Consider the following 12,174-nt stretch of genomic DNA (forward strand, 5'->3'; position numbering starts at 1 on the left):
ATCTAAAGAAATATCAAACCTCTTAATAAAAGTTGATGAAATGGATGCCTAAAAGCTTAATAATATTCTGCTCGATTTTGTATTGAACTTTATCTACAGATTTAAGTTTCGGGTCATTCGTAATATCCTTTCAATGGTTTGCCAGATCAACGCCACCTAGACTACAGTAGTCTAGGTGGCGTTGGCCAGATTCTGCCACAGCAGAAACATTCAGCTGCGGATGCCGAAAATTGCTGCAATTGAGAAAACGCTTGCAGGAATTACAGTTGTCAGTGTAAAAAAACTTGATTTCTCTGAGTACTGATGGAAGTGCAGATAACATATATAACAAGCTACAGTGGTTTCCCAAAAGCGTTCGTACACTTTTAAAATTTGTAGAAAAAGCAATGTAGCCCGGAAATGAATTCGAATACGAAGGGCGGATATTTTTTTTACATCATCTCCATGCAATTTTGAATAAAACTGATCTTTTTTCAACACGGACTTATTTTGTTTTTCTAAAATTGAAAAATACAAGCAGGTATAGATAAAACACGCCTAAAAATTGATTTTGCATTGACACATTTTCGTAAAATTTCATAAATAAAATTATCGTCTGCTACCTTTTTTTTTTTTTTTTTTTAATTTTTGCATTTTGATGATATTAAAAAATTCGCTTGGCTTTATTTGCTTGCTTATTTCGTTAAATTTTATTTATATTTGAAAATTAAAAATGTGTACTTTAAATAATTTTATCAAAAATTTAAAATAAAATTTTAAAAAAGTAGTTGTAAGGAAACAACACATATTGTACGAAAACTGACCGTTTTTCATTATAAGGTAGTCAAATCGATCTGGGATGTCTCTAAATTAGTAAATTTATCACATTCTAAGGTACACTATGAGATAAAATGCTTTAAAGAAAAAAATTATATAAAAAATAAAGAAGAGTTCTTTCAATGTAACCAGAGATTATGGTTAGAAAATTTGTGAAAAATCCACGTTTGTGTGCGTGAAGTTTTCTACAGAATTAACTGAAAATTTATTTACTTCAATTCCACCTGAAACTCTCATCGAACATTCATCAGCTGGTTTACATGGGCGCTCTGCGCGAAGAAAACCTTTTATAAGTGCAAAAGGTAGAAAGCTTATTCTTTACTTCCCAAAACCAATGGTAAAATAAGTCCGAAGTGTATTGAACCATTTGTTGCAGATAAAAGCAAATTTAACATTTTTGATTCTGATTGGCATATAATTGTACGGAGAATAAAAAATGAGTATCTAATCTCAAGAAATTGCATGGAAGAGTAAAGAATGGCGGCGGCATAGTCCTTATCTGAGGTGCATGTCAAAATCAGTATTAGATAATTTAGTATTTATTGGCGGCATAATGAACCATGATCTTTATTCAAATATGTTGAAAGATAATTTAAAAGTTATCCGGTCAAAATGTGGGTGTTGGAAATAACTCTATTTTTTCTCAGGATAAGGATCCTAAGCACACGGCCCTGAACGTTCGCGTTTCGTATATCTATACTTCTCCACAAGCTCTGAAAACACCATCTCAGTCTTTAGATTGAAACTCGATTGAACGAATCTCTAGAGAAGTAGAAGAGAATACGAAGACATAACACAGAAACAAAAATAGAGCTGAAAACAGGAACAATAGAGGAACATTGATGCAGATGTTGCCAAAAAAAAAAAAAAATCTGATGTGTACACCACATGACTTCCTTGTACGGAATATTAAATTACACGCATTTTTTCTTGCATTTTATTTAAACTTATTAGATTGAATTAAACCTACTTCGCCGACAGCGCATAAACCACAATAGAATAAATGCATTCTTTAAAATTCACTTTGTTTACCATAGCGACACTCTGGCGCTAGGTTTACTTAACAATATTATAGTATTTCATTCATATTATAACTCAGAATGCACAAAATGTATATCATTTAAAGAATTATCTAATCGTTGCCACATGTTCTATTCAAATACTATAATAAAGCTAGAACTATGTATAAAAGAAATTAAGCAAACAAAACAAAAAAGAAACAGTGTTTTACAGACGATTGAGTATTTCTCATTTAATTAATTCAGTTCTCACTTCGCGAGAAGGCAAAAATACATAAAAACTCAAAATATCTATATTAAAAATTACGAAGTAAATCTCAAACGCTTATTTCCTCGAAAAAATTCCAGAAAGAATTAAGCATGATTTAATTGGCAATAATAAATGAATGCGTTATCTTTATTGTTGCGAAGCTAAGTTTCTCTAGATTGGCAACAAATACACTAGTCCCCTGTTTCAAATGTAAACATCAATGGCCGCCATTAAAAACAGGCTTAGCGGCAATTAAACAACTTTAAAATTGCTGATAATTCTAAAAATATTGCACACAGATTTTCTAAAGGCATAAAATCCTTAACCGGAAGATAAAAACAACATAATTCAATAATTTTTAAAGCAAAAAATGTACAATTTACAAACATATAAGAGTAAAGAAACTGAGATTACTGAGCCGGGTAATAGAGTGGATATATATATAAATATATTTATATACGTTTGGTGCGGCCGATTGCAACCAAAATACGAGGTGCACATCTACATGTTATAGCAGTCCTATATACAAAATTTCAACGTTCTGAGGCTACTCGTTTTTGAGTTATGCGAGATACGTACGTACGCACGCACGTACATACGTTCGTACATACGTTCGTACAGACGCCACGAAAAATTGTCTTCAGAATTAATTTTAAAGCAGTTTTATATTTTTTTTGGAGGAACAGAGTATTTTATTCTGTCCTTACGTACAGATATCACGCAGAAACATCGTTAAATTGCATTCGATAGCGGTCAAAATGGATATTTTCGTTGAAATATGGTGCCTGAAACTTTTCACGATTACAATACTTTCTTTTTACTTCATACAAGCTCCACTGCGTGTCATCTGGCATATATCAGCCAATGAGCACAAAGCAAGCTCAAGGCTGTTATTTGTATGTTCTTTAGTTATTTCGTTTACCTTGTCCTGAGTTGTTTGAGTACACGTGCCTTCTGGAATTAGTTTTAGAATATGTCATTGTCTGCGAGAAAGGCGAAATACTGGTGTACATTTCAAAAATTGTACACAGTTGACTTTACTTTCATAATTTCCTCAAGGAAATGTAATAAATTTGAGATATGTACCGCCTGCGTTGCGATTTTTCGATTTCGATGGTAGAAGGGCGAGTGTTCTCAAACATGTGAGTACACAAAAATACAAGGACAACATGAGTTGTTTTGAAAAAAAAACGAAAAATTAAATTTTTCTTCAGAAACAAAGGACCAAAACGTTATTAATGCAGAATGTCTGTTCTCTGCCTTTTTCCTCGAGCACAACCTGCAACTGAATGCATCGGATCACGCTGCAGCTTTATTTAGAAAAATGTTTCCCGATAGCCAAATCGCTAAGAAATACTCAAGTGTAAGGACCAAAATAGGTAAATTGTTAAAGAAATGAGTTTGAAAAATAAATCTTTAGTTGATTGCGTTAAAACACTGTTCTGCCTCTTTAGGGATGGAAGCAATAATACCGATTCAAAACTGTATCCAATTGTTGTTTCTTTTTTTTTAATCCAGAGTTTTCAGAAATGGAGTGAAGTTTACTTTCTGTCCCCACTTTAGAAGGACATTCAACAGGCTTTGCACATCTAATTATTAAAACTTATAAACGTGGATGAACACATTGTTGATATTTATTATTATCTTGGAAGGAGTTCTAAAAGGAAGGAAAAATTGAAACAGTTCCAACAGCTGCATAACAGCAGTTTACAATTAGAAAACTTGGATGAAGTTATAAAATCAGCTAGGATTGACACCCAGTGGAGTTTAATTGGAAAACTGAAAGGTGCTGATGGAATTGTAAAATATAGTGAACTATCTAGAATTATGTTGGCCATCTTGACAGTTCCCCATAGTAATGCAGAGTGTGAGAGGATTTTCAGTGTGTTTGCGAAAACGAGGACTAAATTTAGATCTAATATTAGTGATGACACATTAGGAAAACTTTTATTAACGAAAGCAGGCCTACGTGGCAATTGCTGTGAACAAAATTATGAAGTTTCTTTCTTAAAGAAAGCAAAATCTGCCACTGTTTATAACATTTGTAACTGTATTTTTATCATTTAAAAAGTCTTTTTAACATTGTGAAAAATCTCCTGATTTCTTTAAAAAAATCTCCTGATTTTTGAGTGTCATAGGTTGGCAAGTATGCATTTAGAAAGCATAATAAGCAAAAAGAAAATTTCATGATTGGTGCAAAAACAAGATTATATTTAATAAAGGATTGGTTGGATGAAAGGGAAATGCAGGTAGTTTTTAACTCAGTGAAAGTTTTTTTTTGTAACTGCATGTTCATATATATAATTGACAAGTTTCTTCTAAATGATCTATTTCTAAAACGTGCGAAATTGCTGAGATTAACTTGAAATCCAAAGTTTCATTTTCATGTGTTTGTTTCTGATGAGTAATTTAACATCCATTATTGATGAAAAAATATCTTGCGCAAGTGAAAATTCAGTTTTCTACGTTACGAAGTATGTAATTTGAAAGAATTTGCAGATTGACTAATTGATATAGCATGAGAAGAAATTGCAAAACTAAAAGAGTTAAATACAAAATTTTCCTATTATAATGCTTGCTGCTTAAATTTCATTCAAATGGAGCTTGCGAAAGAACTTTTTCTATTATTAAAAATATCAGACTGAGTTTCGACCAAATTTAAATATGAAAACTTTTGAAGCAGTTCTGATTGAAAAGATAAATACGCAGGCACGCAGGCAAATGAAGAATTGTGTTATATATATATATATATATAATAATTTATTTCCTAAACAGTATTGATTAATTGATTATATTATCTCCTAAGTTTAATTAAAGTAGAATTATTTAAAAAGTGTGCATATATATATATATATAAAAATAAAAAAAATAAATAAAAAAAAACACATTTTCTAATACAGAGTTTAAGCTAAGCATGCTATATATAAATCTTTACATTCATAACCGATATATGCATTGCAAGTGCATTTGAGATAATTGTATGCATTACAATTGTGTATTTAAAATTTTATTTTTGAAATTTTATTTTCTTGTAGAAATTAGAATTCAGAAAGCTCATAAATATGCATGATATATGGACTCAGATTTCCCTTATCATTATTTCTGATTTAAAATATTTGTTTTTTCATGTTTTAGGGGTTTTAACAAAAGTCTTATTTAATCATTACCAAATTATTTCTAATAAAAATTAAATTATTGTACTTCGAATTTTAGAAGGTTTTCTCAAAAATGATTATAGTTAACTTCTGTAATTTTTATTTCAGGTGAAAATCCAAAATACAGTTTGCTGACATACTTAGACAGCATGAACTGCTCTCTTACACATAAAATGAAGAATAATGGTAAAATGCTACTAACTTCTAATATTAATATTCAGTTAATTGCTATTTTATTTTCCGTTGCTGGTCTCAGATGCATAATTTAACATGTTATATGTATATATATATAAGTAAAATCAAAGGTTAAAGTAAACAATTTAGTCAATCTCAATAAATTGCCCAATACTTGCGCTAAAAACTGCAAAGTAATAAAATAATAATTTATTTTCTAATAGATTATTTTTCTATTAGATTATTATTATCTCCTTTGATAAAGGTAGTTAAAATTCTGTTGAAATTAAGTAACTCATTATCATATTTAAAAATCTGAATCTTGAAACAATTGAAAATGAAAACAAAAGAAAAGGTATAATTAAAATTGAAAATGAAGTCAATAAACCAAGTAATTATCGTCATTGATCAGGAATTAGCTGACATAAAGACATTGAGGGGCATAAAGTAACTTTCAATCAGTTAACAATACTGAATAAGTGAGAACGTGTTTCGTTTTTTCCCACATAAGAATTATGACAAGCTTTTTATTTAGTAAGGTGTATTTAAATTAATTAAGTTGAGCGAGATGAGTTGAAATAAAATTGCTAGTCAGGTTAGATTCCGGCACATTGGAGAAGAACTATAATTATTCCTGTCCTAAAGGAAAATAAGAACAACGGACAGCTAAACAGCTACAGACCCATTTCGTTTACGAGTATTCTTGCGAAAACTATGGAAAGATTTGTGGTAAACCGTTTGAACTGTAACTTGAGAAACGTAGTATTTTAAATGTAGAACGGGCTGGTTTCCGAAAATTCAGCCAATTTATTAAGGATGCGTTGGATGACAGAAACACTTTGACAGCTGTTTATGTTGACGTTGAGGGGGCTTATGATTCTGTCTGGTGGGAAAAGTTCTATACGAAGATCCTCAGTATTGGTGTTTCATCAAAATTATTTAATTTGATTAGGCCTTTCACAAGCCAGAGGACATGCGGGGTAAAGTTTGACGATTCCTTCTCCAAATGTTTTAATTTTCAAACTGGGCTTCCTCGGGGAGCAGTTAGTAGCTGCACCTTTTTTAATATATATGCCAATGATCTAGTTTCTTTTCTTAAATCAACACCTGGTATTAATTGTCTACTATTTGCTGATGATTTGGTAATTTAGAGTGAGGGTCCAAAACATGGTGCAAAATACCTTATTGAAAGCCGATTAAATAAGGCCCTGAAGGGGCGCTCGAATTAGTGTGAAGAAAATAATATGACTGTAAATATGGAAAAGACAGCTTCACAGTCTTTTTCTCTAAACCATGAAATTTTCGCCCAGAGTTAACGTGCGAAGTTACATACTTTGATTACCAAAATGGGCAACTTTACTTAATCTGGCAATGACTTTTGATAGTGAAGTAAGTTAGAAGCTTCATGTTGAGCAGCTTATCGAACGTGTTTCAAATAAACTTAGTATTCTTAATCGCCTAGCAAGATGTATTTGGGGGCGCGTTCGGTCCACTCTTAACATTGCATTTAATACTTATATCCTGATTTTAATGACTTATTGTTGTGAAGCTGTCATTACTGCCCCCCCCCCACATTCGTTGGTTCATAAAATTTGAAGTGATGCAAAACCAAGCTTTTCTCTTGATAACAAGGAGCTGTGAAGTTCACACGTATCGATGTGATGTTACTGTTGACAGGAAATAAACCCTTCCAGGATATTTTGAAAATGAAGACCTTGTTTTTCTATGAAAAACTACTGTGGACGGAGGATCCTTACTGGAGGGACTACGCAGTCAAGCCTAAGAAATTAATAACCCAGTATGGATTTATTCAAAAAGTGTTAGACGCGGAGAAATATCTTGAGATTCCAGGTAATATACAACCTCTCTTGACAACTAGAAGCCCTTTTGATGAATAATGTCGAAGTAAGGATAGACCTAGTGAGGTGATTAATGTCGAAGTAATGAGATTAATGTCTAAGTAAGAATACCTAGTGGAAATCATTCATAGAAAGAGAGATGTTGCACCAAGAGTTTTGAAATGTCTCTCTCTTTGGAGGCCATTGCGACTAGATATCCACTTATTCAATGGCTGCATATTTTTACTGATTGTTCTCAGTTTGACTGTCATTTTAAGGCTGGAGCTGGTGTGTTTTCAAATCTTTTTTCTTTCTACTCCCCTGCTGGATACATTGGTAGCTCCTTTGATAGTGAAGTAGTAGCCATCTGTATAGCTCTACAACAATTATTTGTTATTCATTAAAAGTTTGCAAAGACAGCCATTTTTTTTTCTGATTCTCATGCAGCCATTCAAACAATTAGTTCTGTTGAACGCCCATTAGCACCTGAGATTTTGCAATGTCAAGAATTCCTGAGAATTCTCATTTTAAACTGGAACAAATCGTTCTCCAGTGGGTGCCTGGCCATCGCGGCCTTTGGGGTAATGAACAAGCGGACTTACTTGCAGAAAGAGGTGCCAGCTTATTAAAACGTCCTAATACAGCCATTTCTTATTGGATAATTAAACCATTTTTAAAATGTTTATTTACGTCTAATATCTTATGAGATCTTCAGACTCGTACAGCCTTAAAAAGTTAGAGAATGATCAGTTCTCTTAATTCCGATAGCCCAAGGTGCAATGCAGTTGCAGCTTTCCGTCTGTCTACAGGACATATTTGTCTTGCTGCCCACCACCAAGGCATAGGCAAGCGATTATATTTGTTCACTTTATAATTCTGGAGAAGAAATGGGCAGGGAACACCTGTTTTGATGTGGGGCTCTTCGTGATCTTACAGAGTGTTGAGCTATTCCCTGGGCCAAGCAAGTCCCTTATCTGGGGATGATCCTGAATAAGTCACTTACATGGTCCCCGCACATTATATTATCCAAAAGTTTTGAGTTCGTAAAGCCAAACTATAGCCCTTAATTGCTCGAAACAGTATATTATGTATTGACAACAAGCTACTCATTTTCAAGTCCATTCTACGTCCACTTTTGTGTCATACAAGTCCAGTTTGGGCATATACCCAGAAAACTAATAGGAAAAGATTGTAAGTCTGCCAAAACACTGTTCTACAACAAATTGTAAATGCTGAATGGTATGTAAGGAATAATAGAATACACGAAGAGTTAGGTACTGAGTTATTGCATACTCATTATTATAACTTAGCCAAAACATTTTATGAAAGGCAGCCAAATATTGACAATCCCAGTATTAAAATTTGCGATTACGACTATAACTGTTTGGAAAATATGTATAGGCCTATCGCCTATGGTATGGATCATGTAATATGCAACTCTAATAATTTGTTATATGTGTTTATTTATGTATTTATTTTCATTTCTCTTATATGCTACACTTCGAATTTTCTGTCTGCATTCTCATTTTTGTGTAAGTTATAGGTATATGTATATAATTATTCCAAGTTCATGTCTTAGTACTTGAAGTTTTACATTTCATAATTCTTAATGAATTCAATTTGCCTATGTTTGCACTACCTCATTCTTGTCACAGTCACCAGTTCCTTGATTTTCTGCTCGCACTAACTTAAGCAGTTGTTGTACAGACATACCATTGTTACACACAGACATACCATTGTTATTAATACGTTAACAAGTATTCCTATCTGACCTTAACAAAATTATTAAAAAAAAAACTATTCGCTTCATCATTCGGTTATTCTATACCACCTTGCGAAATGACCAAATTTTTCTACAAGGGGTAGAGCTTTGGTTCAGGCACCCTGGTGTCTCAAACTCCGTTCTACAGAGAGAGGAAGAGTGTCGAAATACTGGGAAGCAAGAGCGCTCCTTAGGCAATCACTTCGTTCTTTTTGTTTTTAGTTCTAGTGTTTGTAACCTTTATATGTATTATTTTAGTTCTTTGCAATCTTTGCCTAGCCATTGGAAAAAAAAAATTTTGAAGTAAAACTGCTAATTAAAATTCAGTAAGAAATTGGCTGTACAGTCAAGTCTTAAAGTTAATTTTAAAACCGGAATATATTCTTATAAGAGTTTTATTTTCTTACTTGAGTAAAATGCACACCTTTAATCATATTAACGCAATATAGTACATTTTGTGAAAATAATGAACATAATGAAATCCTTGAAAACACAATTAAATAAGGAAAAAGAGGTGAATAAATATATATTCATATAAGACTAAAATTGAATATAAAAAATGTATGAAAAGGAAATTTACATAATTTACCAGAATAACCAGAACATGAATTAATTAATTTACATGTTTGCTAGCAGATACATTTCCGTTACTTTCTGCGTACTCAGGCTGGAATTTGGAAATCGAACTGCGATGAAGAATGGAGGATTAGAGAAAAAGAGCGCGAAACCGGGGACCTGTTGTAATCTATTTTTAGAATGCGGGAGAGAAGCGGTCTTAGAAACTTCGGCAAACTTTTGAGCGTAAGATGCGTCTGTTGAAATTTTGATTTTAAACTAACCAAACAAAAGAAATTAATTAATTTCTGGCTAATTGTCATAGTGGAAAGAGCAACAAAGTACAAGGAATCAGAGCTCTTAAACAGACTGAGAAAATCTGAAATATATCCACTTGTTTAGTAACAGTAATAAAGAAAATATCAGAAATAATGATTTCTACATCATATTCAATAACTACAGTAATTACTCTATTTAGAAGTCTTTTCACTGATATTCATCCAACATATACCGTCTGTTAAAGTTTAGGAATATATTTTCATATACTTATCAGCTAAATGATTTAGATTGCGTATTTAACGCCAGCTCATCTAAGACAAAGATTGATAAAGTTATTCGGTACTTGATTATTTTTAACAATTTTAATACACAGTAGAATTTCGTGTTGTAGATCTATTGTATCTGTACAAATACTTCGAATGCGTTGTATTTGATTTAATATAGTATTATTAATAACCTTCTTTGAAATGTTCGAAGTCCAATTTATTAATTTGTTAGTATTTAAATTGAAGTTCTGTGTTTTGTCAAACAGTCGAATTTTTTTCGATTTAATTATTTGAAGATCATGATAGTCGACTGCATTTTGTGAAGTATCAGTAATATTAAGAAAAAGGCAATATGGATAAATTTATGAATTTTCAATCTTGTTAAAATTACTAGAGATAAAAAGATAAGCCACGTATCTACTAAGTATGGGTGTTGTAAATTAAATCGTGTTGCTGTAAAAATATTTTTGGAAGATAAATCCTTTAATGAATAAAAATATATTACAAACACTTGTACTCGTGTGAGCTCCCATTGGAATTTTCCTGACTAGCTCAAAGTTTTGATTTTGAAATTTAATGTAGTTATTAAAAATACTGCATTTAAGGAAGGTTTTCCATCTATTAAAATCTATAATTATAAGCATAGCAGGAAAGATTTCAGGCAGATCAAGCGAGCTAGTATAGATTTCTTCTAATGGAAGAGAGGCATATAAGTTTTCAAACTTATAGCAGTTAATATTTTTTATGTCAATAGACTGAACGGTATTAATTACAAGCGTATTATTATTTATTATCCAGCAAAAATTGTGTTTTGTGGTACAAGTATTGAAGATTAATTACAAATATTTTTAAGTTGAAGTGCAAAATAATAGTCTAGATTTTTCTTGTACTTATTGGTGCCATTTGCAATGAATCCAAAATTTAGTGGTGTTTTATGGAATTTGGGGAGAGCATAAAGGCTAGTAAATCTGTTGTACCTTAGATTTGCAGAGATTTTGAGTTTTTTATTTAATGCTTTAATTATGTTAATTATAGATGTTTCTGTAGTGTTTGCTAGCTGGTAAGCATTGTTAGCTAGCTGGTAAGTATTGTTAAAAAGTTCTTTACAAATAATTGTTTTGTAGAGAATTTTTCATATAATGCTAAAGTTATTATTTGCTTTATCAATTTTGGTGATGGCGAACAGTTGTTTAAATTTGAAAGAAGTTCAGACCGATTTAAATGACTTTCAAATTTTGATAATTTTAGTTCAGTTTAATTTGTTTAATTTTATTTATCCATTTTAAAAATGTATCAATAGTCAAATTAAGCTGATATCTTTTTTTTTAAAATTAAGCTGATAGCTGATAGCTAGCTTTAGCAATAAATGCGTTAATGCTGTTTTCTAAATTCTTGTAATAGTAATTTTTGTTGACGTATTTGACTGGTCTATATTTTACTCCATGACTCATGTGTTTTTTAAGTTAAACGTTTTGAATTATATCCAAGTTTCCAGTAGTTATGTTCTGGTGATGATCATCTACGTATGGACTGATTTTTGTCAATATGCAAAGCCATTCTGACGTTCTTCTATTTTATAATGGCTAGTGGACAAGCAGTTTAACGTTCTTTGATATTTCTACATGCATTGAATGATGCTTTTTTAATTTGCAGACATCTACTGTCTAGGTTTAGAATACATGACTCCTGGTTCCGCAGGTAAAATAATGAGTCCATGAGTGCTCAAGTCCATAAACAAACGTCCATGAGCGCTACTGCATCAGTCTTGAGCGATAAAATGCCGAAAAGGAGAAATGATCCATTCCAGTTGCTCCATCTTCTCTGCACTGCTAGATTTAATATCGATTTCCTAACGTGATCTTCCGTTGTTGCTTACCCTCATTTGTCTGACATCTGTCTCCTTGCCACGAAATTCCTCGTTTATGCCTAGATCGAATTTTCTTCTGCTCTGCTTACCATCTTGAAGTCTTTGGTCAGGCTTAGAATTTTCTTTAAATAAACTGATGAAGTTTTTCTTTGAAAAAAATTTCGATTCTTTGTTTCTATACCAAATAAATTAA

At 31.9% G+C, this 12,174-nt stretch overlaps 1 protein-coding gene across 3 annotated transcripts in view; it reads left to right on the top strand.

Moving 5' to 3' along the window:
- Window positions 1–12,174, top strand: part of LOC118189103 (uncharacterized) — a 142,359-nt gene that overhangs the window by 114,491 nt on the left and 15,694 nt on the right. For all 3 annotated transcript variants that reach the window (XM_085810328.1, XM_085810329.1, XM_085810330.1), the window contains exon 12: window positions 5,349–5,426. In XM_085810328.1, the coding sequence (XP_085666454.1) occupies window positions 5,349–5,426 (78 nt within the window). The remainder of the gene's footprint in view (window positions 1–5,348; window positions 5,427–12,174) is intronic.

This window comes from Stegodyphus dumicola, chromosome 2 (assembly GCF_044657685.1).
Source record: "Stegodyphus dumicola isolate Sdum_Otavi_A_Nest chromosome 2, ASM4465768v1".
Classification (NCBI taxonomy): domain Eukaryota; kingdom Metazoa; phylum Arthropoda; class Arachnida; order Araneae; family Eresidae; genus Stegodyphus; species Stegodyphus dumicola.